Raw genomic sequence first — 25,546 nt, 5'->3', positions numbered from 1 at the left:
AGATTCTTGCTTGCTTTGTTAGTGCCCCTGGGCTGGCAGCATCCTCCTTTAGGATATTTACGGTAACGGCTCATGCCAGTGGGCAGGAGACAGGAGTGTGCCTGGCTTTCTGAGACCCACGAAACTCCCTGTGGCTACTTTCCTGACAGTCTCAGAAGCAGACCTGGATTTTGAGGCCATTTCTACGAAGACGGCCCGGCCCTGCTGGGCGGTGAGAGCCCAGTGGCTGCAGGGTCGCTGGTCCCAGAGAGTGTGGACTGGGGCAAAGAGGCCTGGGTTGGACCATGCTCTGCCTTTCTGCCCACCGCCTGGTCACCCAGCCACGCCGAACCCCAGTCCTCCCATGGCATCGGATGCTATCGTCTGTCTCTCGGAGTGACGGGAGGCCCAGTGAGATGGAAGCTGGAAGCTCTAGTTCCCACCCCATGGGAGGTGGCCGGACACTGCTAGCTCGTCTTTTCACAGAGCCCACCAGCAAGCACCTGTCGAATTGGCTCAGGCCTTTGCCCTCCTGCGCCTCCTTGGCCCCCCGCGCCTCCATGCATTGCCCCAGGTGCAGCGCTGCCTGAGGAGGCGGAGCCTAGACCCTCACCAGGGACGGAGCTCGTCCCCAGCCCTCCTGTCTGGAGGGTGGAGCTGGCCGATGGCATCAGAGCCAGCATGTGGGCACCAGCTCCCTTTCCTCGGGCTTGCAAAGGGCCGGGACCTGTACCAAGTGCCAGTTCCTACCCTGTGATTCCTGCAGGAGGCCACAGCCGCAGAGAGCCAGGCCCCGGGCCAGGCCGCCTGCCGACACCTGAGTCCCCTCCCCCTCCTGGTGTGAGACTCTCTGGGCCCCAGTGGCTTCACCTGAGAGGTGGGCTAGCTGTGGTCTCTCTGACCACTTGGCTGGCATCTTCCCACCGAATCCATCTCCTTTCAGAGCTGGACAGATGGCCCTCCGCCTGGTTCAGTTGTAACCCAGACTTCCAGCCTGCAACTTGGAACTCAACTCCCGAGGGCTGCGTCTGTGAAAACATAATGTCCTAAAAGAATCATCTCCAGCTCCTCATTAGTATGTGTAAACTATTTATGTTGTCATGTTTGGAACACACGGATGCGCCTAAAATGTAAGTTTATTCTTCACGTTTCAACCAGCTGTTTTCTCAAAAATTGATTTCAGAGTGATGGGAACACAGCCTCCTGTCACAAGCCCAGGCCCAGGCCACCAGCAGAGTGAAGCCCACTCTCCAAACAGGGTCCGAGAGGGTCTTGTTGGCAGAGCTCCCCTCCACACGCGGGACCCTTTAACTCATACAAGGACAAAGCACTGGTCCCGGCAAAGCTCTGGGTAAAAACCCACCCTCTGTGGACCTCCGGGCTTTAAGGTCAAAGCGTGACTTTGCAGTGCCTGGGCTTCTGGGATGAAATAAAAGGTTTCCCTTTTGCTACGTGGGATTTCCAAATTTTATGTTATGGTTTTTCCTTGTTTTTGCTTAAAAATTAAGAGTGTGTGTGTGTGTTGGGGTGGGGACAGTCAGGAAGAAACAGCAAACAAACAAAAGCCCACGTCGGTGAAGTGCAGTCAGCTCAAGGAAGCAGGCCTTCTCCGGTGCCAAGTGACGCTCTCTGCAACTGCAACAACTTCTGATGCACTTGCCAATGTTTGTGTTATTTTTACTTTAAAGATGTAACAGATTGCCGCCACATAAATAATGTAAGCCTCGCGTTTCAAAGGCGGCCAAGCGCGTGTGTCTCTCGCTTCTGGCTTCTCTTCTGGGACGAAGCCGTGCCCAACAGAAGCACCGCCGTGTCTCTAGCACTCCATTTGGACTGGTGCTTTTTTGTGTTGCATCTAGTTCTCGCCGTTTTGTTCCAAATGTCACAGGTTCTGCATGGAAGCTGTAACTCCGCCTCTACAGGAAGGAAGGGAATGCGCTCTATAGCTTGTACTTGTGATCTCGCAGGAAGGTCACCGGCTTGGAGGGGGAACAGGAGTGCTGGGGAGAGACCCTAACCCAAGTCCCACAGGGGTCTGCCATTTCCACTTAGATTCACACTTAGACTTCCAGCCACATTTTTCACACAGCAGCCTCAGTTTAACTTAAAATAGCTTAGACTTGGCAGATGGATTTCACACAAAATGATCCCACCCTCGATCAATTATTGGACTTTTCACTCTGTTGTGTGCCATTATGGTACAACTGAGAGAGGAGAAACATCTATGTTAAAAAAAAAAAAAAAAAAATCAAACACCAATCTTTATGCTGCTCTATACTTCCTCAGTGTGGTTGAACAGCTCTTATAAACCAAAAAACAAAGATATATATATATATATATATATATATATATATATATATATATATATATAAAAGGCTAATATGCTAAGTGTCTCTCAAACTGTCTGACTGGTTGCTATAACGAGCGCTGACCACCAGGGGGAAGATGCTCAACACAGGAGCTGCGGAGCTCCAGTGACTTGGCAGCACTGGTTCTCGGGTGATGCACCCTGGGTGATTCCAACTTCGGTCGTGGGTTATGTTGTTGCTGGGGCACTATCGTCCCTGAATCTGGTTTCCTGCACTCACACTTTGTGCTTGCGGACGATAACTACTTTGCAGAGTGCTCTCTGGGACCCCTCAGGGGATGTTGGAGAGCCGGTTTCGGCCCAATTCCCACAGGCCAGGCAGAGGGGACCCCACCTGCCAGAGGGACCCCGCTCACTCCACAGATGCTGGGAGAGCCACGGGAGGTTGGCTCCAGGGCATTTTCTGCCAGTACCGCCCCACTGGCCACCTCCTAATTAATTTCCCTTCAATGTGCACGAATCCATGCACCGGGTCACTAGTACAATATAAAAATCCCGGAACAGTAACGACAGCTTTGTGTTCTATTTACTGCAGGCAGACATACTGAGGTCCACCAGATGATCGGGAACTACATGTGGGACTCCAACACCAACAAGTCATTTGACATCGGTGTCAACAAAGACAGCCTGATGCCACTCTGGTGGAATGGGTCAGAACCTCTGTGGGTCACTCTGACCAAAGCCAAGAGGAAGGTCCACATGTACTACTGGCCAGGTGAGTGCATCCACCCACATCTCAAAACATCGTGGAGTCCCCAAAGACAAGGGATGACATGTGTGAAGCCCGGGCCAGGGCTTGGAAAGTGAGATCTTTAGTCAAGAAAGATGGCTTTTGAACGTGTTTGTAATCTTTTCTTTTGAACTCTCTAACACCAGAGCAGGCACAATGCCATTCCAGATCCCCCTGGTTCGGCAGTGCTGCTGTAGTCTATCATGCTTTTTCCTGCGCAAAATCTTCGATACACATGAGAGATGGTTACAGCGCGCCTATTTGCCTGGCAAGAGAATCTGGCATACCAATTCTTTAGGTTTGGAGCTCCTCTACTGCGTTGAAAAGATGATTCAGAATACTTACAACTGTCAGTAGTGCATTTGGTGGAGCCCCTCAAAATAATATTCAATGAAAAATGAAATTAATTAATTTACTGCAATGAGGTGAGCAACCATGCCAGCTGCCCTGGCTGCTCTGAGGCGTCTTCAGGACACTCTTGTTTCGCAGTGGAGAATAGCTCATTAAGGATGAGAGGACTAAGTGGTAATGAAACAACCGACTTCGCATTGTCTTCCCACTGGAGGGCTTTGTTCTCGGGTAAGGGTGCAATTTGACTTTTCCATGGGCATGGCTGTAGACACTTTCTCCCTAATTCTGATTGCCATGCGGAAGAAAGTCTCAGGGAAGGTCTAGAAGAAATGAAGGGACAGATAGGGAGAAGCAGCTGAGGGGGTTTCATTGGCTTGGGTTGGAGGGCAGCAGCGGCCTGATAGAATGATGAGAGCATGGTGGGTTGTGGGGGACGGTGGATGAGAATGGGGCGAAGGACCAGTAAGCCAAGGCTGAATCATAGATGGCCCACAATGAGGGCGTGGCCTTCAGCAGGAGTTTGGAAGATGCTGGATGGAGAGCTGCTCGCTCAGGGCACTCCAGGCTACACCTGCTCTCAGGAGCATAGAACACAACAGATAGAGCCATGGAGAGCCATGCTGTGGCGAGGGCCCTGGAAGTGCCACAGAGCAGAGCCTGGCATGTTCAGGGGAGCTGTGAAGGCAGGAGCAGGCTGCCTTCATCCAAAACCGGGCAGAAGAGCAGGCAGACACAGGCTGGCCTGCGGGCAGATGCAGTTTCGGGGGGAATGCTAGTTTCCCCAGAAGACACCTGGGATAGTGTCCATTGCAGACACTTTGGCTGGGATGGTAAGAAGCTTTGGGGCAAGGGAGGGGCTTCAGAGAGCTCCATTACCTTTAAAGGAGACTCTAGCTTTTGCATGAAGTTAGATTGAGATCAAGGAGACAAGACAGTGCATCAGCCAAGCTGATCAGACTTGCGGGAGGAGCCATGCTCATGGTTCAGCCCAATGCCGGGAGGTCTGAAGCCAAAAGCTTGAACTGCAGTTTGAGGTCATTCTCAGAAATTATTATTTCAAACAAACAAACAAACAACAACAAAAAAACCCCACAAACCAACAAGGTCCACATGCAGACACAGGAGTGTGCGGGTTGGGTGCGCCGCCTCAGAGACCACCTTAAAACACACCCGAGGGCCCTCAAGGCAAACACTGCCCACGGGATCTGGTTAACCCAACATCTAGGTTTTGGAACCCTAGCTCTTCCTGAGCAGTCACAGAGCATCATTCTTATATATATATATTGATTTCAGAGAGGGAAGGAGAGGGAGAGATAGAAACACCAAAGATAAGAGAATTATTGATTGGCTGCCTCCTGCACGCCCCCTACTGGGGCTCAAGCCCACAACCTGGATATGTGCCCTTGACTGGAATCCAACACCTGGGACCTTTCAGTCTGCAGGCCGACACTCTATCCACTGAGCTAGGGCCACAGAGCACCATTCTTGATCTCATGATGGAGAATCTGGCTCCTTCGTTATAATAAACAACTTGAACTTCTATATCACTGAGTATCTGTAAAAAAAACAAACCTCAAAGCTAATTTGCATGTAAAATATCTCATTGCCCCTCTAAAACAGCTCCTCAAGGGCCACGTTCACAGTTCGATAGCTAACGCGGTGCGCTGCCTTAAGATCAGCTTAGGGTGCTCACTACCAGGAGGAAAGCAGCTAAAAGGATAGCCTCCTGGCATTTCCCCAGTGACCTGCAAGAGGATTCATTAAAGACCTAGCATTGGTGACTTGATAGAAATTTCTTGATAGAAATGGATGAAAAGTCTCTGGTTTCCTACACACTGTCCAGTCCCACTGAACTGGAGACCCAGATAGTGGCCGCCCAGCTTGCCGGGATGGCCCGGCACTCTGGCTGACAGCTGAGGGATGGGGGTCACTGCTCTCCTCTCTCCCTGGGCCCCCTCCCGCCACAGCTAATAGCACGGCAAGTGTCCATTTGTCTCAGGAAGATGAAGCGAAGGGCGGTGGCGTTTCTTCTAAACACGGCTGGATTTTGTTTTCCTTCTCGAATCCTCCTCTTCCTTCCCCAGTCCCACGGGACATTGCACAGGCCCCTCGACGAGGCCTGGAAAATCTTCATTGCTCCAGTGAGCTGTGTTATGACACGTTGAGTCTCGCCATTAAGTCAATATTTAGAAGAGCAATTTAGAAATGGCAGGAGTTCAAGTCTTCCTGTCAGGTAGATAAAGCAGCAGACTGAAAAATTGATCAGTGGGGAGGAGTCCAAAACACCTCACTTCCAGTCCTGAGAAAGAGAATATTGTAAGCAGACCTTTTATTCCCACACCCAACGGTGCCATGGAGCCATGCAGGGAGCAGCAGGCCTTGGGACACGATCCCAGGCCCACGGTGGAATATTTCTTTGGGAAGGCACGCATAGGACCTAGTAATGTTTTGCAAAGGATAAGAACTGATTTCATTTTTATAATTTTTAATATATTTCAGAGAGAAAGGGAGAGGGAGAGAGAGATAGAAACATCAATGATGAGAGAGAATCATTGACCAGCCTCCTCCTGCACACCCCACACTGGACCCATTTAGCCACTTCCTCACTGGGGTCAGTCACTTACCTTACCTGTCCTCCTGTTTCATTGTTTGTCCGACAGTGATGACCATATGTACCCCGCAGGCTTGCTGGGCATGTGAAATGAGACGAGCGATGTAGAGTATTTGACCAGAGTACGATAGATGCTCAATCCATCCTCTGCCCCCAAATTCCAGAACGAGAGCTTAGCCTATGTCCGTTTTCATGAGACATGGGGAAGAGCTCCCACCCAGCTCACCCTTAGCCCCAAAGAAAAATGTTTGAATTCACACCAGGAATTCAAATCTGCCCTTCAGCAAGGAGCGCAGAGGGAGCACAAGCCCTGTTTTAACTCGCCAAGAGGATTCAGGGCAGGAAAGGGACAGAAAAGGGGTGGGCAGCTGGCGCTGGCCACTTGGTCACTGGAGAAGGAAAGGAGGACAAAGTCTGGCTTTTCCACGCACAGGACACGTCATACCCCTGACCACACACAGAGGTGCACTCAGCGCCGGGCAGGGTGGGCACTGGACTGGCCTCTGGCGATTGGCCCAAGGGTGGCAGAGAGGTGAGGTTGCCAGGCCACACACACAGCACTCACTCCTGGCCCCAGTGTTCCTGGAAGTAACCCAGAACCACCTCGCAGGTCAGGGTCCAAGGTCCCCTCAGACACACGGGGAAAGGGCCATTTGTCCGACTCGGGGATCACAGGCTCAGATTTGAGGGGCTGGGCATGGGGAGTCCCTGGACAGGTGCCAGCGCTCAGCAGAGTACCTGTTCTGGGAAGGAGGCTTTGGCTGGGAATACCATGTGGGGCAGACGTCAAGATGGCTCCCCGTGGGCCAGCATGAGCTCGCTGCAATCATGGGCTCATTTGTAAGATTGGGGTGATCTTGAAGCACAGCACCTGCCTCAGCCCGGATAGCCTATCTGAGAGGCCTCCAGGGACATCAGTCCAGCGGTGGTCACTCATTCCTCACCTCGTTCCACCTGGGAGGAGGGCAGGCCCGACCCCAGCCCAGAGACTGTCCCACCGACTGTCCCACCGGAAGCCAACCGGCAGGTGCAGAGATGCAACTCTACCTTTCCCCTCCTCGTGCTTTTCTGTGGCTTCACCACCAACTTCCTAAGCGGAGACTCAGCAGGGGGGAGGCACCTGATTCTTCTTCTCACGCTGGCTCCCTGTGAGTCCCTTCCGGTGCCACTGAGGCATTTTCATGGAGGCTTTGGAATCGGCTCTCAAGGACGAGTTGCTTCTCATCTCCTCTGTCGCCCGGGCTTGCTCTCTGCCCCTGCACACAAGGCCCGCCCACCACCCTCTGCTCCATCAGAAGAGCGATGACGCAGTCAGAGGTCTCCCAGCCTGTGGGCCCTCCTGACCCAGGGGATCAAAGGGGCCGCTGCCCCCCCCCCTTCCCCTCCCCGGACCTGTTCCCACAAGCTCCTGTGGCTCCGATGCCTTTTTCTGGAAAAGCTCCCATGATTCTGAGTTAATTGGTTTCGCTGCTTTAATAAGGTCTCTGGAGACATGTAGTCAACAATCGTACACCTGCCTCCGATCACGGGAAATGGCGCTCTCAGGGCTCATTGTTACAAGATGTGTCAAAGCTGGGAGCGTTTGCAAGGTGAGCCCTGTGCTCCAGGAAGCGGGGGGAATGCGAGTTTTAGGGGATCCCCTTGGTGGTCCTTGGAGAGAGTTGCCAGGAAGCCAGGCTCCTGCGGGGAAGCCGTGGGCATGGCGAGAATGTCCCAGAGCTGGCGACCAGTGGGCAGGGAGGGAGACATTGGGACGGTCACGTCTCCTCTCCGTGGCTTTTCCTTCCTCACCCGTACAATGGAAAGATTGGATGGAAGGCTGCCAGGAAGGAGTCACTTGTCTTGTAGACATCATCGATTTGCACATTTATTTGGACAGTTGGGGCCCATCGCAGCCAAGTGGTGTTGTGACAAAATGGGCATAATAAAATAATGGAAGTTAAGTGTTTTGAAGAAATGTCTTTTAAAAAATATATATATTTTATTGAGATTTTACAGAGAGGAGGAAGGGAGAGAGATAGAGAGTTAGAAACGTCAATGAGAGAGAAACATCGACCAGCTGCCTCTTGCACACCCCCTACCAGGGATGTGCCAGCAACCAATGTACATGCCCTTGACCGGAATCGAACCTGGGACCTTTCAGACCCCAGACCGACCCTCTACCACTGAGCCAAATCGGTTTCGGCAGAAATGTCTTTTTATAAAAATATTTTTTTTATTGATTTCAGAGGTGAAGGGAGAGGGAAAGAGAGATAGAAACATCAATAATGAGCTCTAGCTCAGTGGATAGAGCGTTGGCCTGTGGACTGAAGGGTCTCAGGTTCGATTCCAGTCAAGGGCACTTAGGTTGCAGGCTTGGTCCCCAGTGTGGGGCACATTGGGGAGGCAGCCAATCAGTGACTCTCATCATTGATGTTTGTCTCTCTCTCCCTCTCCTTTTCCCTCTCTGAAATCAATAAGAATATATATATACATAAATATATATATTAAAAAAAAAAGAAAAGAAAGAAACATCAATGATGAGAGAGAATCATTGATTGGCTACCTCCCACACGACCCTTACTAGGAATAAAGCTGGCAATCCAGGCATGCTCTCTGACCAGAGTCAAACCATGACCACTTGGTTCATAGGTTGATGCTCAACCACTGAGCCACACTGGCCGGGCTGAAGAAATGTCTTTTTAATTCCTTCATTTATTTTGCACAAAGGTGCCTGTGCTGAGTGGTGGTCCTCTGGCTGTCTGTGAGTGCCCCGTAACTGTGTTCTCCTCAGATTGTCTGTGAGGCCCTGTAACTGTGTTCTCCTCAGATTGTCTGTGAGGCCCTGTAACTGTGTTCTCCTCAGATTGTCTGTGAGGCCCCGTAACTGTGTTCTCCTCAGATTGTCTGTGAGGCCCTGTAACTGTGTTCTCCTCAGATTGTCTGTGAGGCCCCGTAACTGTGTTCTCCTCAGATTGTCTGTGAGGCCCTGTAACTGTGTTCTCCTCAGATTGTCTGTGAGGCCCTGTAACTGTGTTCTCCTCAGATTGTCTGTGAGGCCCTGTAACTGTGTTCTCCTCAGATTGTCTGTGAGGCCCTGTAACTGTGTTCTCCTCAGATTGTCTGTGAGGCCCTGTAACTGTGTTCTCCTCAGATTGTCTGTGAGGCCCCGTAACTGTGTTCTCCTCAGATTGTCTGTGAGGCCCTGTAACTGTGTTCTCCTCAGATTGTCTGTGAGGCCCTGTAACTGTGTTCTCCTCAGATTGTCTGTGAGGCCCTGTAACTGTGTTCTCCTCAGATTGTCTGTGAGGCCCTGTAACTGTGTTCTCCTCAGATTGTCTGTGAGGCCCTGTAACTGTGTTCTCCTCAGATTGTCTGTGAGGCCCTGTAACTGTGTTCTCCTCAGATTGTCTGTGAGGCCCTGTAACTGTGTTCTCCTCAGATTGTCTGTGAGGCCCTGTAACTGTGTTCTCCTCAGATTGTCTGTGAGGCCCTGTAACTGTGTTCTCCTCAGATTGTCTGTGAGGCCCTGTAACTGTGTTCTCCTCAGATTGTCTGTGAGGCCCTGTAACTGTGTTCTCCTCAGATTGTCTGTGAGGCCCTGTAACTGTGTTCTCCTCAGATTGTCTGTGAGGCCCTGTAACTGTGTTCTCCTCAGATTGTCTGTGAGGCCCTGTAACTGTGTTCTCCTCAGATTGTCTGTGAGGCCCTGTAACTGTGTTCTCCTCAGATTGTCTGTGAGGCCCTGTAACTGTGTTCTCCTCAGATTGTCTGTGAGGCCCTGTAACTGTGTTCTCCTCAGATTGTCTGTGAGGCCCTTAACTGTGTTCTCCTCAGATTGTCTGTGAGGCCCTGTAACTGTGTTCTCCTCAGATTGTCTGTGAGGCCCTGTAACTGTGTTCTCCTCAGATTGTCTGTGAGGCCCTGTAACTGTGTTCTCCTCAGATTGTCTGTGAGGCCCTGTAACTGTGTTCTCCTCAGATTGTCTGTGAGGCCCTGTAACTGTGTTCTCCTCAGATTGTCTGTGAGGCCCTGTAACTGTGTTCTCCTCAGATTGTCTGTGAGGCCCTGTAACTGTGTTCTCCTCAGATTGTCTGTGAGGCCCTGTAACTGTGTTCTCCTCAGATTGTCTGTGAGGCCCTGTAACTGTGTTCTCCTCAGATTGTCTGTGAGGCCCTGTAACTGTGTTCTCCTCAGATTGTCTGTGAGGCCCTGTAACTGTGTTCTCCTCAGATTGTCTGTGAGGCCCTTAACTGTGTTCTCCTCAGATTGTCTGTGAGGCCCTGTAACTGTGTTCTCCTCAGATTGTCTGTGAGGCCCTGTAACTGTGTTCTCCTCAGATTGTCTGTGAGGCCCTGTAACTGTGTTCTCCTCAGATTGTCTGTGAGGCCCTGTAACTGTGTTCTCCTCAGATTGTCTGTGAGGCCCTGTAACTGTGTTCTCCTCAGATTGTCTGTGAGGCCCTGTAACTGTGTTCTCCTCAGATTGTCTGTGAGGCCCTGTAACTGTGTTCTCCTCAGATTGTCTGTGAGGCCCTGTAACTGTGTTCTCCTCAGATTGTCTGTGAGGCCCTGTAACTGTGTTCTCCTCAGATTGTCTGTGAGGCCCTGTAACTGTGTTCTCCTCAGATTGTCTGTGAGGCCCTGTAACTGTGTTCTCCTCAGATTGTCTGTGAGGCCCTGTAACTGTGTTCTCCTCAGATTGTCTGTGAGGCCCTGTAACTGTGTTCTCCTCAGATTGTCTGTGAGGCCCTGTAACTGTGTTCTCCTCAGATTGTCTGTGAGGCCCTGTAACTGTGTTCTCCTCAGATTGTCTGTGAGGCCCTGTAACTGTGTTCTCCTCAGATTGTCTGTGAGGCCCTGTAACTGTGTTCTCCTCAGATTGTCTGTGAGGCCCTGTAACTGTGTTCTCCTCAGATTGTCTGTGAGGCCCCGTAACTGTGTTCTCCTCAGATTGTCTGTGAGGCCCTGTAACTGTGTTCTCCTCAGATTGTCTGTGAGGCCCTGTAACTGTGTTCTCCTCAGATTGTCTGTGAGGCCCTGTAACTGTGTTCTCCTCAGATTGTCTGTGAGGCCCTGTAACTGTGTTCTCCTCAGATTGTCTGTGAGGCCCTGTAACTGTGTTCTCCTCAGATTGTCTGTGAGGCCCTGTAACTGTGTTCTCCTCAGATTGTCTGTGAGGCCCTGTAACTGTGTTCTCCTCAGATTGTCTGTGAGGCCCTGTAACTGTGTTCTCCTCAGATTGTCTGTGAGGCCCTGTAACTGTGTTCTCCTCAGATTGTCTGTGAGGCCCTGTAACTGTGTTCTCCTCAGATTGTCTGTGAGGCCCTGTAACTGTGTTCTCCTCAGATTGTCTGTGAGGCCCTGTAACTGTGTTCTCCTCAGATTGTCTGTGAGGCCCTGTAACTGTGTTCTCCTCAGATTGTCTGTGAGGCCCTGTAACTGTGTTCTCCTCAGATTGTCTGTGAGGCCCTGTAACTGTGTTCTCCTCAGATTGTCTGTGAGGCCCTGTAACTGTGTTCTCCTCAGATTGTCTGTGAGGCCCTGTAACTGTGTTCTCCTCAGATTGTCTGTGAGGCCCTGTAACTGTGTTCTCCTCAGATTGTCTGTGAGGCCCTGTAACTGTGTTCTCCTCAGATTGTCTGTGAGGCCCCGTAACTGTGTTCTCCTCAGATTGTCTGTGAGGCCCTGTAACTGTGTTCTCCTCAGATTGTCTGTGAGGCCCTGTAACTGTGTTCTCCTCAGGGCATCTGCATGCGGTCGTGGGAGAGGATGCTCACCCAGCCTCAGGTGGGAGTATCAGTGGGAAAGTGGACTCGAAGCAGAGATTAGACGATGCCCTAGAAATGAACCCTAATTAAGGGTAAATTAAGGGTAATTTCCATCCAATTTCCCTGGGAGCCATGAGCAAACAAGGTGGTGCAAAGTCAGACCTGCCCTGGGAGTGGCTGTGAAACCAGAATCTCACTCCAAAGCTATTGTTTGTGCTGTGAAACCGCGAGGCCCGGGCCACCGCCTCTGCTCCCCACAGATCCCCCTGCAGAGGCAGGCACCTCTGAGTGACCTGCAATGACCTCCTCTAACCAGACCCCATGCTCCTGGGGGGGCCCCGAAACGGCCTGGAGACAGCAGCCCCGAGGCTGAGCAATGCACCCACCGGTGGTAGATCCAGAAAGGGGCCAGAGAACTATCTCGTGGGATCCATCCATACAACGCCCCCTCCAGTCGGCTGATTTCCATCAGATAAACACCAAGGAAAACAAAGCCAAGCACCCGCACTAATTCATGACGCAAAATTAGCCTTGCTCTCTCTAAAACCACCAGTTCATGTTCCATTACATAGTGGCTGTCATTTCTTGCTGGCTGCTTTCCCTGTCATTTATTCATTCTGGGTTAGAAGATTAGAGGTAAGGGAAAATGCTTCTTTTAAAAAAAACATATTTTCATTGATTTCAGAGAGGGAGAGTGAGAGGGAGAGAGAGATAGAAGCCTCAATGATGAGGGAGAATCATTGATTGGCTGCCTTCTGCATGCCCCCTACTGGGGATCAAGCCTACAACCCCAGCATGTGCCCTTGACTGGAATTGGACCCGGGACCCTTCAGTCCATAGAGTAGGCTGACTGAGCCAAACTGGCTCGGCTGCTTCTCCTTTTGAGACTTCACCAAGGAGAGGCCATTGGACAAGGGAGCCGAAAGATTCCATTTCTCCCCATTTCTGTCCACTTGGGGGTAGGAGTCTAGTCCTGCTTGGGGCACATGGCGGTATAACTTCTATTCAAAGTAACCGTGTCTGCAGGACTTGCATTCAGCTTATTGATACTAACATCCCAATCCTCCATGTCTTCCTATAACTACATTTTATATTTTACATAGATACATCTTCTCTATCTATTATTCTTTATATCTCTCTACTGACAACGTTTGTATTAGGGTGGCAGCAGCCTCATACATCTTGTGTTCATTGAGTCTCTTGACTGCATTATTTTCTCCTGTGCTTGATTTAATCTCACGTTTTTAAATTTATCATGGCCCCTAAGTATACAAAACCCACTGCTAAAGTCGCCAATAAGAGGCCATGCTGAGCGATTGGCCTGAAGTGAAATAAAAGTGATGAAGGACTACAAAGGTGGCAAATCGGAGATGGTTATTGTTCTCCAGCCACGCACGTCCCTCCCACCATCGCTACGAGCTTGAAGAACAAGGACAAAGTGAAGGGTCTGCTTCTTTGGAGGGTCTGAAGGCAATGAGACCACGTTGAGGAGGGCACAGATCAGACACACAGAGACTCCGAATGGCCTGGATCGAAGGCCAGCCACACGACTTTCCCCTCAGCACCGCGGCGGTCACGGCCCAGGCAAAGCGTCTGCGGTGCTGAGAGAAGAGGCTGGCCCACCTACTATGTTGAATTGACTTTTAGCTCTGGGTGGTTTAAATGACGCAAGAATCGTTATCAGTTACATTAATTACGTCATGTGAGCGCAAGGGTTAGCTGGGAGTGCTGGTGTGAAGGCAGCTGAGGAATTTTTGGAAACTCCAGATAAGCTGAGGGTGGAGGAGAATGACTTGCCAAAGCAAATAGTCAAGTTGATAAAACCTCCCTAATCTGGAATTGAGCGCCTGGAAGGACTTTCGTCCACACGGAGGCCAAGTGGGTATCGGGTTCAGGGCGCTTAAGGACAGGATGGCCATCTTGCTTGGGGGCAGTGCTGCAGGATGCAAATTGAAACCCTTTGTGCTCTGGCAGGTGGGAACCCCGGAGCCTTCCAGCGCATGTGTAAGCACTCATGCCAGTGAGCTCGGGGCCCTGAGAAGTCGCGGTGACCCCGCTCCTCCCCCAGGTTGCCTGCTGGCTTGCTATGCCAGTGAAATGGAAAGAAGGACGTTTGGAGAATAATGTACCTTTCAAGCTTTTACTTATTGTTGGCCCCGCTCCTGAACTTCGTCCTTTTACTGGTTATCCTTTTCCTAATGTCAGAGTGGACATTCTCCTTTGAGCCACCACCCCTTTGAGGTAACCAATGGATCCAGGAATTACAGCAGCTGCTAAAGCCTTTTATCTGAGGGGGACTGTTGCACAGGCTACATGCAACCAGGGAAGATTCGAAGACACGGATGCAATCCTGGAAGGATGCTGCCATGGTCCTTAAGTTAAATTCATTGTAATTTCTAAAAATTAAAAAAAAATCCATAACAGTGTTACAACAGGTCTATGTTGCCACACATTTTGTATAACTTCGTGTAATTAATTAATAATTTTTTACATCATCCTTTAACCTAGGCAAGTATACATTTCTCAGGCAAACTATATAACTATGCTAATATTAAATCCAGATTCGTTTTAATCCAACAAAGCTTTAAAAGAATATATGATTGATAATATTACCAAACATAATTATTATTACACAAAATACTGATTGTTTGATATTAATGAATAAACACAAAAAAATTGTGCAGCTTTTTACTTATGAAATGTGTTAGTTGAGTACTTGTGGTCAGCATGATTGTAGAGGTTTCAGGTGTGGGTTTCTATCTTAGAAGATCTGAATATTGCACAGTGTGCCCACCACTCCACGGCAGAACTTCTCAACACAGTTTGCTTTATCTGCAAAAGCGTGGTCAAAATGCCATTGCTTGTAAACTCCCATAACTACATGTCAGATGTGCCAGCAGCAGCTACCTGGCCGCTCTATGTAAGGCTGGTAATCTTTTGCAGGATAAGTGGTGTCTTGCTTGCATTTGGGTTGTTGGCCTTGAGCACAGATAGACACAAAGTGTGGGCCCACTTATACCTGGCTGAGGAAATAGCTTTGAGAGAACAACAAACATTCACAAATTAATCTTCGACTGATAAAACGCAGGTATCTTAAGTGCTGTAACTGGCCAGGATCCCACTGGCATTTCTTCCAGTGATGAGTATTTTCTAAGAATCCTTGGGGCCTCTCACCTGTATATCCATCTCAACAAACAAATCTTGGGAAGGCAGCTTCCTGCCTTTGGGCCTCTCTTAGATACACTTGCTCTCCCTGCACCCGTGATGTCAGCCAGAGAGGGGTGGCGTGTCCGCGGAGCACTCGGAGCTTGCTCCAGAATGCCGGGTAAAGGAATTCTTCTTGGAGGCTGCCCCACCTTCTAATAAATCAGCTTTAACCAGCTACAGACCAGATGGCTACCAGCTGTAACCAGCTGTGCCCAGGAGTGGGCTTAATGTGATTCTTGACAGACACTCCTTTCTCCCCACATTCCCAACTTGTCCTACTGTTACTCACGTCCACCTTGGAAATCATTTCCCGGGGCTGCAGGAAAGCTCACCATCTGGTCTCCTGACACCCCTTGTTTGAAGCTGTGTTGGGTGGACAGTTCTCCACACACACCTTATTGCTTCTCACTTTGAACTTGTGCTTCTGCTGCTCTCTTTGCTTGGGATGTCCCTTTCTCTCCCACCTTCACTTCCAGCCCCCGACACGTTGCCTAGATGCAGTCTGCAAGACTGAGCCCAACACGGGCATTCAAGAAGGGCTTCCAGGAGGACGTGCCCCTCACCACCTCGCCCAGACTTCACGTAGTACCCTGTTTTCCTATGTGTCTCCTCCCTCTGGACTTCTCTCCGAGGCGCTCCAGGTGGGAGACCCCGGCTAATAAATGTCTCTTTCCGCCTGGTCTGAACACGGCAACTAGTTGGTAGTAGGTGCTCAATGAATGTACCCAACTAACTCAAACGGAAGTGGGCTCAACCCTCTGCTGCCTTAGATCCTGAGAAGGTTGGGTGTCTCTTCCTCAGGGCAACTGCTTCTACCTTCCAGGGGGCTGGGGCAGAGAGGCTAAGGCCACAGCAGCCCCTAAGACCTGAGTGCCTGTTATTCTTTTACTTTGTTTTGGGAGAGGTCATGGCTTAACCCCTTGCGTTCACTAGGTGATTTTTAGGCTTGCTAATCTAGTGCAGTCCCTCTACGTCCAGTCAGACTAGTGAAATGCTTACTTATTTTATTATTCCTGGACTAGTATCTAACACCTGATTCTAGAATAGGCAATGCTACAAAAGAAGAATTAGTGGTTATGAAAAAAACTATAGGAAAATGTTTTAATTGAGACATTTCTATGCACTAATTAATTTTTTTGTTTCAAATGTAGGAATTAAGAAAGACAGTTATTAACCAATTTCTGTTAGTCCCTGTTAGGGGACTGATGTTGAATAGGAATGACATTTGAGAATTTCTGCCCCAGTTAAACAAAATTACAGTTAAATATGCTACTTAGCAGCAATAAGTCCTTTAAATTTCTTGAAAATGAACAACAACAAATTTTTTTAAAAAACTAATGGAGCTTACATCCTGAAAGAGGCTTATCGCCCTCCCTCAATCACTGAAGAGAATAACCATTTACCACCTTTTTTCCTTCTTAGGCTGCGAGGTTGAGATTCTTGGTGTCAGACCCACTTACTGCCTGGAATACAAAACTTCCCCAACGGATATCAATTTTGCCAACGCAGTCAGCGATGCTCTCGACTCTCTCAAGTAAGTGCCCCGGGCTCTTAGCCATGCCATTGCTCTTCCTTGTTTTCAGCACCAAAGACAAATGCTAACGTGAATGAAGAAGGCTTGGTGTAGGTGGAATGTCTCTAATGTTTTGGTACAGATGGGAGGTAGGCCGTGACGTGGTGAGTGCTTGTATCTCAGACGATATCAACAAGTGTGTGACCAAAAGGGAGGATCTGTGGTGAAATAGGTCTGGATAATGGCTCCACCCTCTTCTTGGAAAGGTACAAAGCAATGAGCATAGAACTTTATCTTCTCTCCCTTGAAACCATAACACAGTTTGGAAAATGCAGCAATTAGTAATAGCACATGTGAGTCTGTCAGGGAATGTGACCAACAAGACAAGTCAGGGCAAAGTCTCAGTCAGCCTCAGAAATCACGATGTGGATGTCAAGATGGATGACCAGGTGGGGTGATCTCCATGAAAAATCACCCGCCAAGAGACTGAGGATATTGGGGCTCTTACGTTTCCAGGGCTGGACATGGGGTCGCCATAGCTACTGAAGGGGCCTCTTGGGCGGGGTCAATGTGGACGACCCATCGCGTTCAGAGGGTGGAGACCATGGAAGGACGTTCATGCAGGGCAGCTCTGGGGAGCCTTACTCCATAGGCACTGGCCACGGGACTCTACCTCAGGTAGCATTGGTCAAGTATGAATCCCATTCTTACCACCAGCACCGCAGGCATCATGGGGAGTAGCAGTGACCCCTCGGAGCTGACAGGAGCAGACAACAGGCTTGCCTTTGCTGTCTCTTAGAGTGATTCCACTTCCACGAACGTCTATCAAGAGGGCATTCTGGGCACGTAAGGGTTCAGGCTCTGATCCACAGATTAGAGAGAAAATAGGTTTAAAATCCTTAAGGAAAAGGGACAAAGTAAAATTTTAGGGTATTTGCGGGGTTGGTGATGGGGGGCATGGAGGCAAGGGACGGGGATTGGAGGAAGTCACCTATATGTCAACATTCTCCACGAGGGTTGTAACTCGAATGTGCCATGGGATCTGCCTCCTGCCTACTCTGCTGTCTTTTCTTGCCCACAAGTGCTGGAAAGCCACCCACATGGCGAACTGGAGTGTTGTGTGGCAGCCTCATTTGTGCAAACAAAGCAGAATGGCGTGGCAGGCATAGCAGAGGAGCTGGACCTTTCCATGGGTCTCGGTTTGCATGAGGCTGTTTCCAGCATGCACAAATACTAACACTCCCTACAGCATGCACAAATGCTAGTGATCACTCCCTACAGCTCACCACCTTGCCAAATGGGAAAATGTGGAACACAGTTGCCACACAAACACCTCCCAACAATGCAACACTGTTGGGCATGGGATCTTTTTTGCATCCATCTTGTCGTGACAGCTGGGTGGTCTCCCACTGTGCACCGCCCAGGGACGCACAGGTAGAGAAGTATGAGTAGCTGAGAATTATGCAACAGTCCACGTTAATTTCTTTCCGGGGGACTCAGAAGATGACAAGACAGGTCGGAAGGAGACTCTAAGAAACCCAGACGCAGAAAAGGATGGTGGAGAATTATGGGATACTATCATTGTAAGATGCAGAAATGCTTAATAACGTAGAGCAGTGTTTCCCAAAGTGTGGTAGGCATACCCCCAGGGGTACGGGAAGAGTTTGGTGAGGGTACGCATTGCACCGGAGTTCGGTGGGGATATGCACTGCAGCGTGCTTAGCTGCGCCTAATTCTACGTTCTCATGAGTACAAGTGGTACTCAGTGTTACGAAAATTATAGAAGGGGTACACATATGTCAAAAGTTTGGGAAACACTGAGTCATAGGGGATCATCAAACCACAATCTATCAGACGAGAGTAATTCCATCCTGCCAGGCTCCCGCAGGTTACCAGCTGTGCTTCTGGCGTCTGGGCGCTAATCCGTAGTTAAGTCTGGGAGCGTAAGCAAGATTACTAGACGCCGCCTTGTACCGCACTGCAAGGACAGGGGCTTACGTTTCTGGCCTTATTTCTAACTTTTGGATTGCCTTTGTTAACAGTAATGTCCACCATCCCTTGAAATTGCCTCCCTTTCCCTCTCCCTCATTCTTTCTCTTTCCAACCCTCGTCAGTCAGGAAAATGAATGTGGCATTATGAACTTTTTACATTGAAAGGAAATCTGGACAGAATCCCGAGGTGCTGGGGGACCGGAGTGTCCCTGAAGTCCGGGACGAGGGGCCCCTTACAGCTCTCAGGTAACTGGGCTGATGGCCACATGTCCTGGCTCTGTTCCTGGACCTTTAAGCCATAAATAGCCAATAACAGGCCTGCAGACATTCCCACCCATCGCTCCTCACCCGAGCACTCCGTTACAAATGAGCTGGCCTGTGATGGAGACCAGGCCCAGGTGGGAAACAGCTGGCGACCAAGAATTTGTCAGCTAGACTCCAAGCAGGCGAGAGCTCTAGGCCTGGAAGACGGGGGTCCCTCATGAATCAGGGAGACCCCAGTATTGAAGCTTTCACGCAAGGCACATGCATAAATCCCGGACTCTCAAGCACCCCGAGGCCGGAGCTGCCGGCATCTGGAGTTGACAGCTTCCTGACACGAAGCCATCAGGGACCTCCGAGAGAAACCCTGGCTGTCTGATCACACGGAGATTTGTGGACATGGCAACTAGGCTAAGAGAGACCAGCCCAGTGGCTGCTGCGGGGAAGCGAGGTGTCTAAGACGAAATGACCTAAAAGCATTTCATTGAACTTGACTGCAATCCTGGCTGGGAACTGTTTCCCACATACAAGCCCCACCCTGGAAGGGTGCACACCGAGACACAGGACACACCGTGCAAGCCGCACAGCCACATGCTGAGGCTTATCTAAACGAATGACTTTTCTGGACGGCTCCGCACATTCAAACGAAGCACCGTCACCCTTCATTGTCATGAACTTGGGCCTCAAAGAAGCTTAGGAATAAGCGGAAATGCATCAGGGCCAGCAAGAGGCCCACCCGCCGCCGATGCACGTGGAGATCTCAGTGGCTTGTTCTCTGCTGTCTTACATGCCGAGGGAGTGAGGGCTGGCCACTCCCACGTGAGTGTGACCAGTGATAACATCATTTGTGGGAAACACCTAAATAACAACCTAATCCAACCCCCGCTGTGAAGGACAGTGGTCTTGGCATTTGTAAAGAAGAGCCAATTTATGTGTGTTCTAAAGAGAGAAAAGTGGCCCCGGCTGGGTAGCCCAGTTGGTTAGGGCATCGTCCCAATGTGCTAAGGTTGGGGGTTCGATCCTTGGTCAGGGCACATATAAGACTCAACCAATAAATGCATAAATGAGTGGATGAACAAATCGATGTTTCTCTCAAAAATCAACAAAATTTAAAATATATATATATATTATTGATTTTTTACAGAGAGGAAGAGAGAGGGATAGAGAGTTAGAAACATCGATGAGAGTGAATCATCGATCAGCTGCCTCCTGCACACCCCCTACTGGGGATATGCCCGCAACCAAGGTACATGCCCTTGACCCGAATCGAACCTGGGACCTTTCAGTCTGCAGACCGACGCTCTATCCAGTGAGCCAAACCGGTTTCAGCATAAAATCAACAAAATTTTTGATAAAATAAAAATAAAAAGAGAGGGGGAAAAAACCCCCAAAAAACAGTTCTCTTACCTTGAAAGCAAAACTGTGACGCCCACCTCAGGGCTGGCAGTAGAGCAACAACACAGGGTCATTAAGCAGTCCGACCACAAGAAAGGGGGGGAGGGGGCGTTCACTTGTGTGCATCAAAGCCAAACCAAATGGGAACAGAAGTTAACAGCCAGGAAAGAAGGGCTTACCAGCTGAGGAATTGGTGCCAGCCCAGAGTCAGGGAGCTGGTGCCCAGAGCCTGGCTCCCGATAGCGTCCGGGGTGGGCTGTGTGGAAGGGAAGTCATTCCTCGCGGTGACAGAAGGAGTGGGGTCATGGGCTCTCTGACTGGCTGGGCCAGGGGAGTTGATCACTGCCTCAGGCTCCGACGTCAGCACAGCGTGGCTCTGTCTGGTTTCGTGGGGTGGTCCCTAGGGTCTTTCTGCTCTCATGGGCCTGGGTGACACAGCTGAAGTCCAGATGCCACCTGTAGCTTGGCCGGAACGCTGTTTGTGTGGCCAGCAGGCCTGAGGCTTTGTTCTCAGACAGTGTGATGCTGCCCAGAAGCCGATGCTGAAGGGCTGGAGGAGGAAGGAAGGGGTGGATGGGCAGGAAGGAGGAAGAGTCACGGCAGAGAAATTGCATCGCACTTGCCTTGGCTGGCCTGGCACCAGTGGATGTCACAGCATGGTCGTCTGAAAGGTCGTCCAGAAGGTCGTTCGGCTGTCTGGTCTAATTAGCATATTATGCTTTTATAATTATAGATGAGAACCGTTTTCCCAAGATCAGTTGGGTTAAGCAGAATGTGCTGAGGGCTGTTGAGGTTTTTCAGAGTTTTCAGTGATTGTGTTCAGGGTGACGGAGTCGGTCCCGCCTGGGTTTGAGTCCCATACACCTCTCACCAGCTGTGTGTTGCTGGCAACTGTATTGAACTCTCTGTTCAATACATACATACCTTATAGGGTTGTTGTGAGGATTACTCAAGATAATGTCTGTAAAAGCCCTCAACATATCACCTGACCCAGAGAAACTATCATTCACAGAGCACTTACTATTATTATACATCCAACCGACAGTTTTATTTTTATTTTTATTTTTTATATATATTTTTTTAATTGATTTTTTTACAGAGAGGAAGGGAGAGAGATAGAGAGCTAGAAACGTCGATGAGAGAGGAACACTGACCAGCTGCCTCTTGCACACCCCCTACTGGGGATGTGCCCGCAACCAACGTACATGCCCCTGATCGGAATCGAACCTGGGACCTTTCAGTCCGCAGACCAATGCTCTACCGCTGAGCCAAACCGGTTTTGGCCCAACCAACAGTTTTAAAAGCACCTACTGTGTGCCAACTAGTAGACTAGAGATAGGCCAGTGAATCACCACCCCTAGGGTAAAAGAATTTCATAATTTAGAGAGAAGGACAAACACATACATGGGCAACTACAGCCAATAGGAAAAAAATCATAACCAGAGATGAACCTGGAGTGCCGTGTCAGCACCTGAAGGGCCACGGGTTGGGCCTGAGCATCATGGCCGACCTCCCCGAGTCCGGGGGATGGTAGTGTAAGCAGCACTGTGTAAGCCGCACTGTCGGGACTGCCCTGAGGCTACTTGCTCCCCCGGTGGTTGCTAGACACAGCAGGGGCACAGCAGACTCTGAGGACACCTTGTCTTTCCTTCCTCGCGTTCCAAGGATGGGAAGGCCCATCATGTCCTGAGGGTGGAAGGCATGGTCTCACCAGGAGAGACCAGACCACCTCGTGTGTGAGTGTGTGTGTGAGTCTGTGAGTGTGTGTGTGTGTGTGTGTGCGTGTATCCGTGAGTGTGTGTGTGTGTGTGTGTGAGTCTGTGAGTGTGTGTGTGTGTGAGTCTGTGAGTGTGTGTGTGTGAGTCTGTGAGTGTGTGTGAGTCTGTGAGTGTGTGTGAGTGTGTGTGAGTCTGTGAGTGTGATTGTGTGTGAGTCTGTGAGTGTGTGTGTGTGTGTGAATCTGTGAGTGTGTGTGAGTCTGTGAGTGTGTGTATGTGTGTGAGTGTGTGAGTGTGTGAGTGTGTGTGAGTCTGTGAGTGTGTGTGTGTGTGTGTATCTGTGAGTGTGTGTGTGTGAGTCTGAGTGTGTGTGTGTGTGTCTGTGAGTGTGTGTGAGTCTGTGAGTGTGAGTGTGTGTGTGTGTGTGTGTGTGTGTGTGTGTGAGAGAGAGTCTGTGAGTGTGTGTGAGTCTGTGAGTGTGTGTGTGTGTGTGTGTGTGAGTGTGTGTGTTGGCGTTTAACATAAAGCTTCTCAAGAGAAATCGGGGATTCCACCAGAGTGTTAATTATCAACCCTTGTAAAGTCCAAGCAAACCAATTGGCTCTCATTCCCTCTCCTTTACTCCAGTTTGTACCAGTTCCTAGGGAAGAAGCTCGTTATGCCAGCAGCACCATCGCTGCTTTCTGAGGCTCTGGGCGAAGGCAGGGCTGAGGAGGAGGCTCTGGTGGCGCACGCCGCGCGAGGCATTTTCCTTCCATCTCGTTTCCATCACCAGCTCTGGCCACTCCTGGCCGGGCCTCGGGGGTTAAGTTAGCTTGGCTTTTACCCAAGTCCTCTGGCCACTAGCGGGTGTTTTTCCTGGGACCCACAGCAGTGTGGTCACTGCAGGATTCCCTTTGTCCACATTGGAGCTGGCCCTCCCGTGTCCCCAGGGGACAAGGGGTCCGGAGTGTGTGCTGGTGTCAGCCCCGAGCACGGACCTGCTCGCCTCCCAGAAGGCCGTGGTGACGTTTGCTCTGGCCCATCAGTGACCCCGCAGTCCGGGGATTTAGTCAGAGGCCCCTCGACTGCCCAGCAATAACGGGACCCCCTTATTTAAAGGGCTGCTTCTCTTTTTTCTGGCCCCCGATGCCAGCAGGGAGCGGGGCGGAGCTATCAGAGCATCCCTGCCTGTGCCCACGCCTTCCACCTAGCGCCGTGACGGGCAATGCCACAGCAGCCAGAGACGAGGGGCCCATGCACGTGTCCTCGGACCCTTGTCACCAAGGTGCTCAGGACCGGCGTGTCTTGGTGCTGAATGCCTGCCCCTCCCTGCAGATCCCATCCTGTTCATTTTCAACACGGATTCTGCATCCTTTAGTTTAGCTCTTATGTTCGGTATTATTCTGTACCTGTTTCAGAGGCACAGCGTGGCGGTTAGACCATCGTGTCCTTTAGAGAGTGTCCCCCCGCCCCCATATTCCAAGGACCCCCCTGTCCACATCACCCTGTCATTTAGGGCTGTCGGCCTTGTCGCCCTCAGGGAGGGTTTGGGGACGCCGATGCCGCCAGGGCCTGGGAGCGGGGTGAGAGTGGAGACGGGGGGCCTCTCGGCGCTGACTCTCCCCCTGCTGCCCCCAGGAGTGGCCGCGCTGACCTGGCCGCCGTCTACCACGAGCGCATCGATGTGGAGGGCCACCACTACGGGCCCTCGTCGCCGCAGACGAAAGACGCCCTGAAGGCCGTGGACACCGTGTTCAAGCACATGGCCCAGTGGATCCAGGTGACCGGGCCGAGAGCAGGGCCCCCGCCGCCCTCCCTCCTGTCACTGCCTGTCTGTCCCCTGGAGGGTCACGCCCCTCAGCATCCTCTCCTGCTGTGGGAGCTGACAGGCCAGCCGCAGGCCGTGATGGTCTCCCTTCCTCACTCACCCCTCCTCGGGGACCAAGAGACCCCTTGTTTGACAGCCAGGGCCTGGGGGCGGGAAGAGACGTAGATGGCACCGTCAGCCAGCCCAGCTGGCCAGCTGGCCCGGTTCTGCACCGAAGTCAGTGCCTGGGAGCCAGGCCGGGCTCTGTTCCTCGGGTGCCACGGCCTGGCTGAGTGACTTGAGCCAAGGCGTTGTGCACATGTGTGAGATGGGAGGGACAGTTCTAGTGCCGTGCGAGTTGGTTGAAAGAGCCAGAGATGACAACAGTGAGGGCACTGTGCCGGATGAAAGGCCCGAATGTGTCACTGGAGCGGGATCGGTGCCCACCCCCTCCCCAGAGTGCTTCTGCTGAGTGCGAACTGCATCTTCAGGAGGGGAGCAGACGATTGAATTCAGACTTGGTCATGTGTCTTTCTCCTATAAAGTGTAGCTTAAAACACCTCCCCTTCTCCTACACATCCTCTTTCCTCTCCCCCTCCCCTTTCTTCCCTTACCTCTTCCTCTCCCCCTCTCGCTCCCCCTTCTCCCCCTCCTCCTTCCTCTCCCCCTCCCTTCCCCTGCTGTGATGACCGCCTTTGTCCACCCACAGGAGCGGGACCTGCAGGACAAGCTCAATGTCATCATCTTCTCCGACCATGGGATGACGGACATCTTCTGGGAGGACAAAGTGATTGAGCTGAAGCAGCACGTCAGCCTGGGGGACCTGCAGCAAGTGAAGGACCGAGGGCCCCTTGTGAGCCTCTGGCCAGCCCCCGGGAAGCACGCGGAGGCAAGCGGCACACGGCGGGAAGGGAGACGGACGCGGGAGGGGAGGGAATGGGGCCCGGCCACCACTCCGCACTTGGTCTTTGTCCTGCCACAGCTGGTGATCTCCATCACCGTCTCAGCCTCCCCTGCCTCCGTTTTCCCTTCTCTAAAATGGGCGTGCTGGGACCTGCCGCACTGACCGTTAGTGGCCACTGAAGGAGAGAAAGCGTGGACAGTGCTTCACAGGCTGAGTGCTGAGCCCTTCCCGGGCCTGTGGCTGGCCCCGTAGCACCTGTCGGGCAGTATCAGACGCACATGCTCTTTCTCGGGAGCAGCCCCGTCTGACTGTCTGCCAGTCAGACAAGCAGGTGGATGCGCCGCTGAGGCCGTGTGGGCTGTGGTCAGCTTTGGCTCAGGACCCACTCTGCTGGGGTCCCACCCCGCTCCCCATAACCCGCATCTTCCTACCCAGGCCCCCCTGGCCACGTAGCCCAGCTTCTGTCGGGGCTGCGGGAAAACACAGGTGCGCGCTGGCCCTGCACGGACGATGCACGTGTCACTATGATCATCACCATCAAAGGCCGGTGCTCCCAAGGGGTGTGGCGGAGTTCCCACAAGTGCAGATGTGGCATCTCGCTTGCTCCCCCCATCTCTGCCCTCCGGGGACCGGGCACCCTGAGATCATAGGCCTCTACCCCCCCTTCTCCCCAAACACCAAGTACATCTGGAGAACTGGGTGCTGCGTCACCCGAGGAGAGGAGGAGGAGCAGGTGGTACCGTTGGGTGACCACTCGGCCCACCCAATGGTTGCCTCCCAGTGTAGGCTTTGGGGCTCCGGCCATCTCCCAGAGAAACTGCTCTGGGCCAGGACAGTGGGTGCCGGCTGTGGAGGAGGCAGCCGTGGGGTGCCAGGAGTAGGCCTTGGCGGGTCTGGTGCCTCCCCCTTGCTCACAGCCACGAAACACTGGCCCACAGGTGCTGGGAGGTTGCCGGTGTAGATGGAGCGCAGGTGTAGA

At 51.5% G+C, this 25,546-nt stretch overlaps 1 protein-coding gene across 1 annotated transcript in view; it reads left to right on the top strand.

Annotated features, from left to right (window-relative positions):
- The window catches only part of ENPP6 (ectonucleotide pyrophosphatase/phosphodiesterase 6), a 66,422-nt gene that overhangs the window by 28,192 nt on the left and 12,684 nt on the right, over positions 1–25,546 (top strand). Inside the window, exons 2-5 of the mRNA XM_084877763.1 lie at positions 2,883–3,062; positions 16,418–16,529; positions 23,495–23,636; positions 24,373–24,552. Coding sequence (XP_084733889.1) covers positions 2,883–3,062; positions 16,418–16,529; positions 23,495–23,636; positions 24,373–24,552 — 614 coding nt within the window. The remainder of the gene's footprint in view (positions 1–2,882; positions 3,063–16,417; positions 16,530–23,494; positions 23,637–24,372; positions 24,553–25,546) is intronic.

This window comes from Pipistrellus hanaki, assembly GCF_964339955.1.
Source record: "Pipistrellus hanaki genome assembly, chromosome: 3".
Taxonomy (NCBI): Eukaryota; Metazoa; Chordata; class Mammalia; order Chiroptera; family Vespertilionidae; genus Pipistrellus; species Pipistrellus hanaki.
The sequence above is the reverse complement of the archived record's forward strand: the minus strand, read 5'-3'. Positions and strand labels throughout refer to the sequence as shown.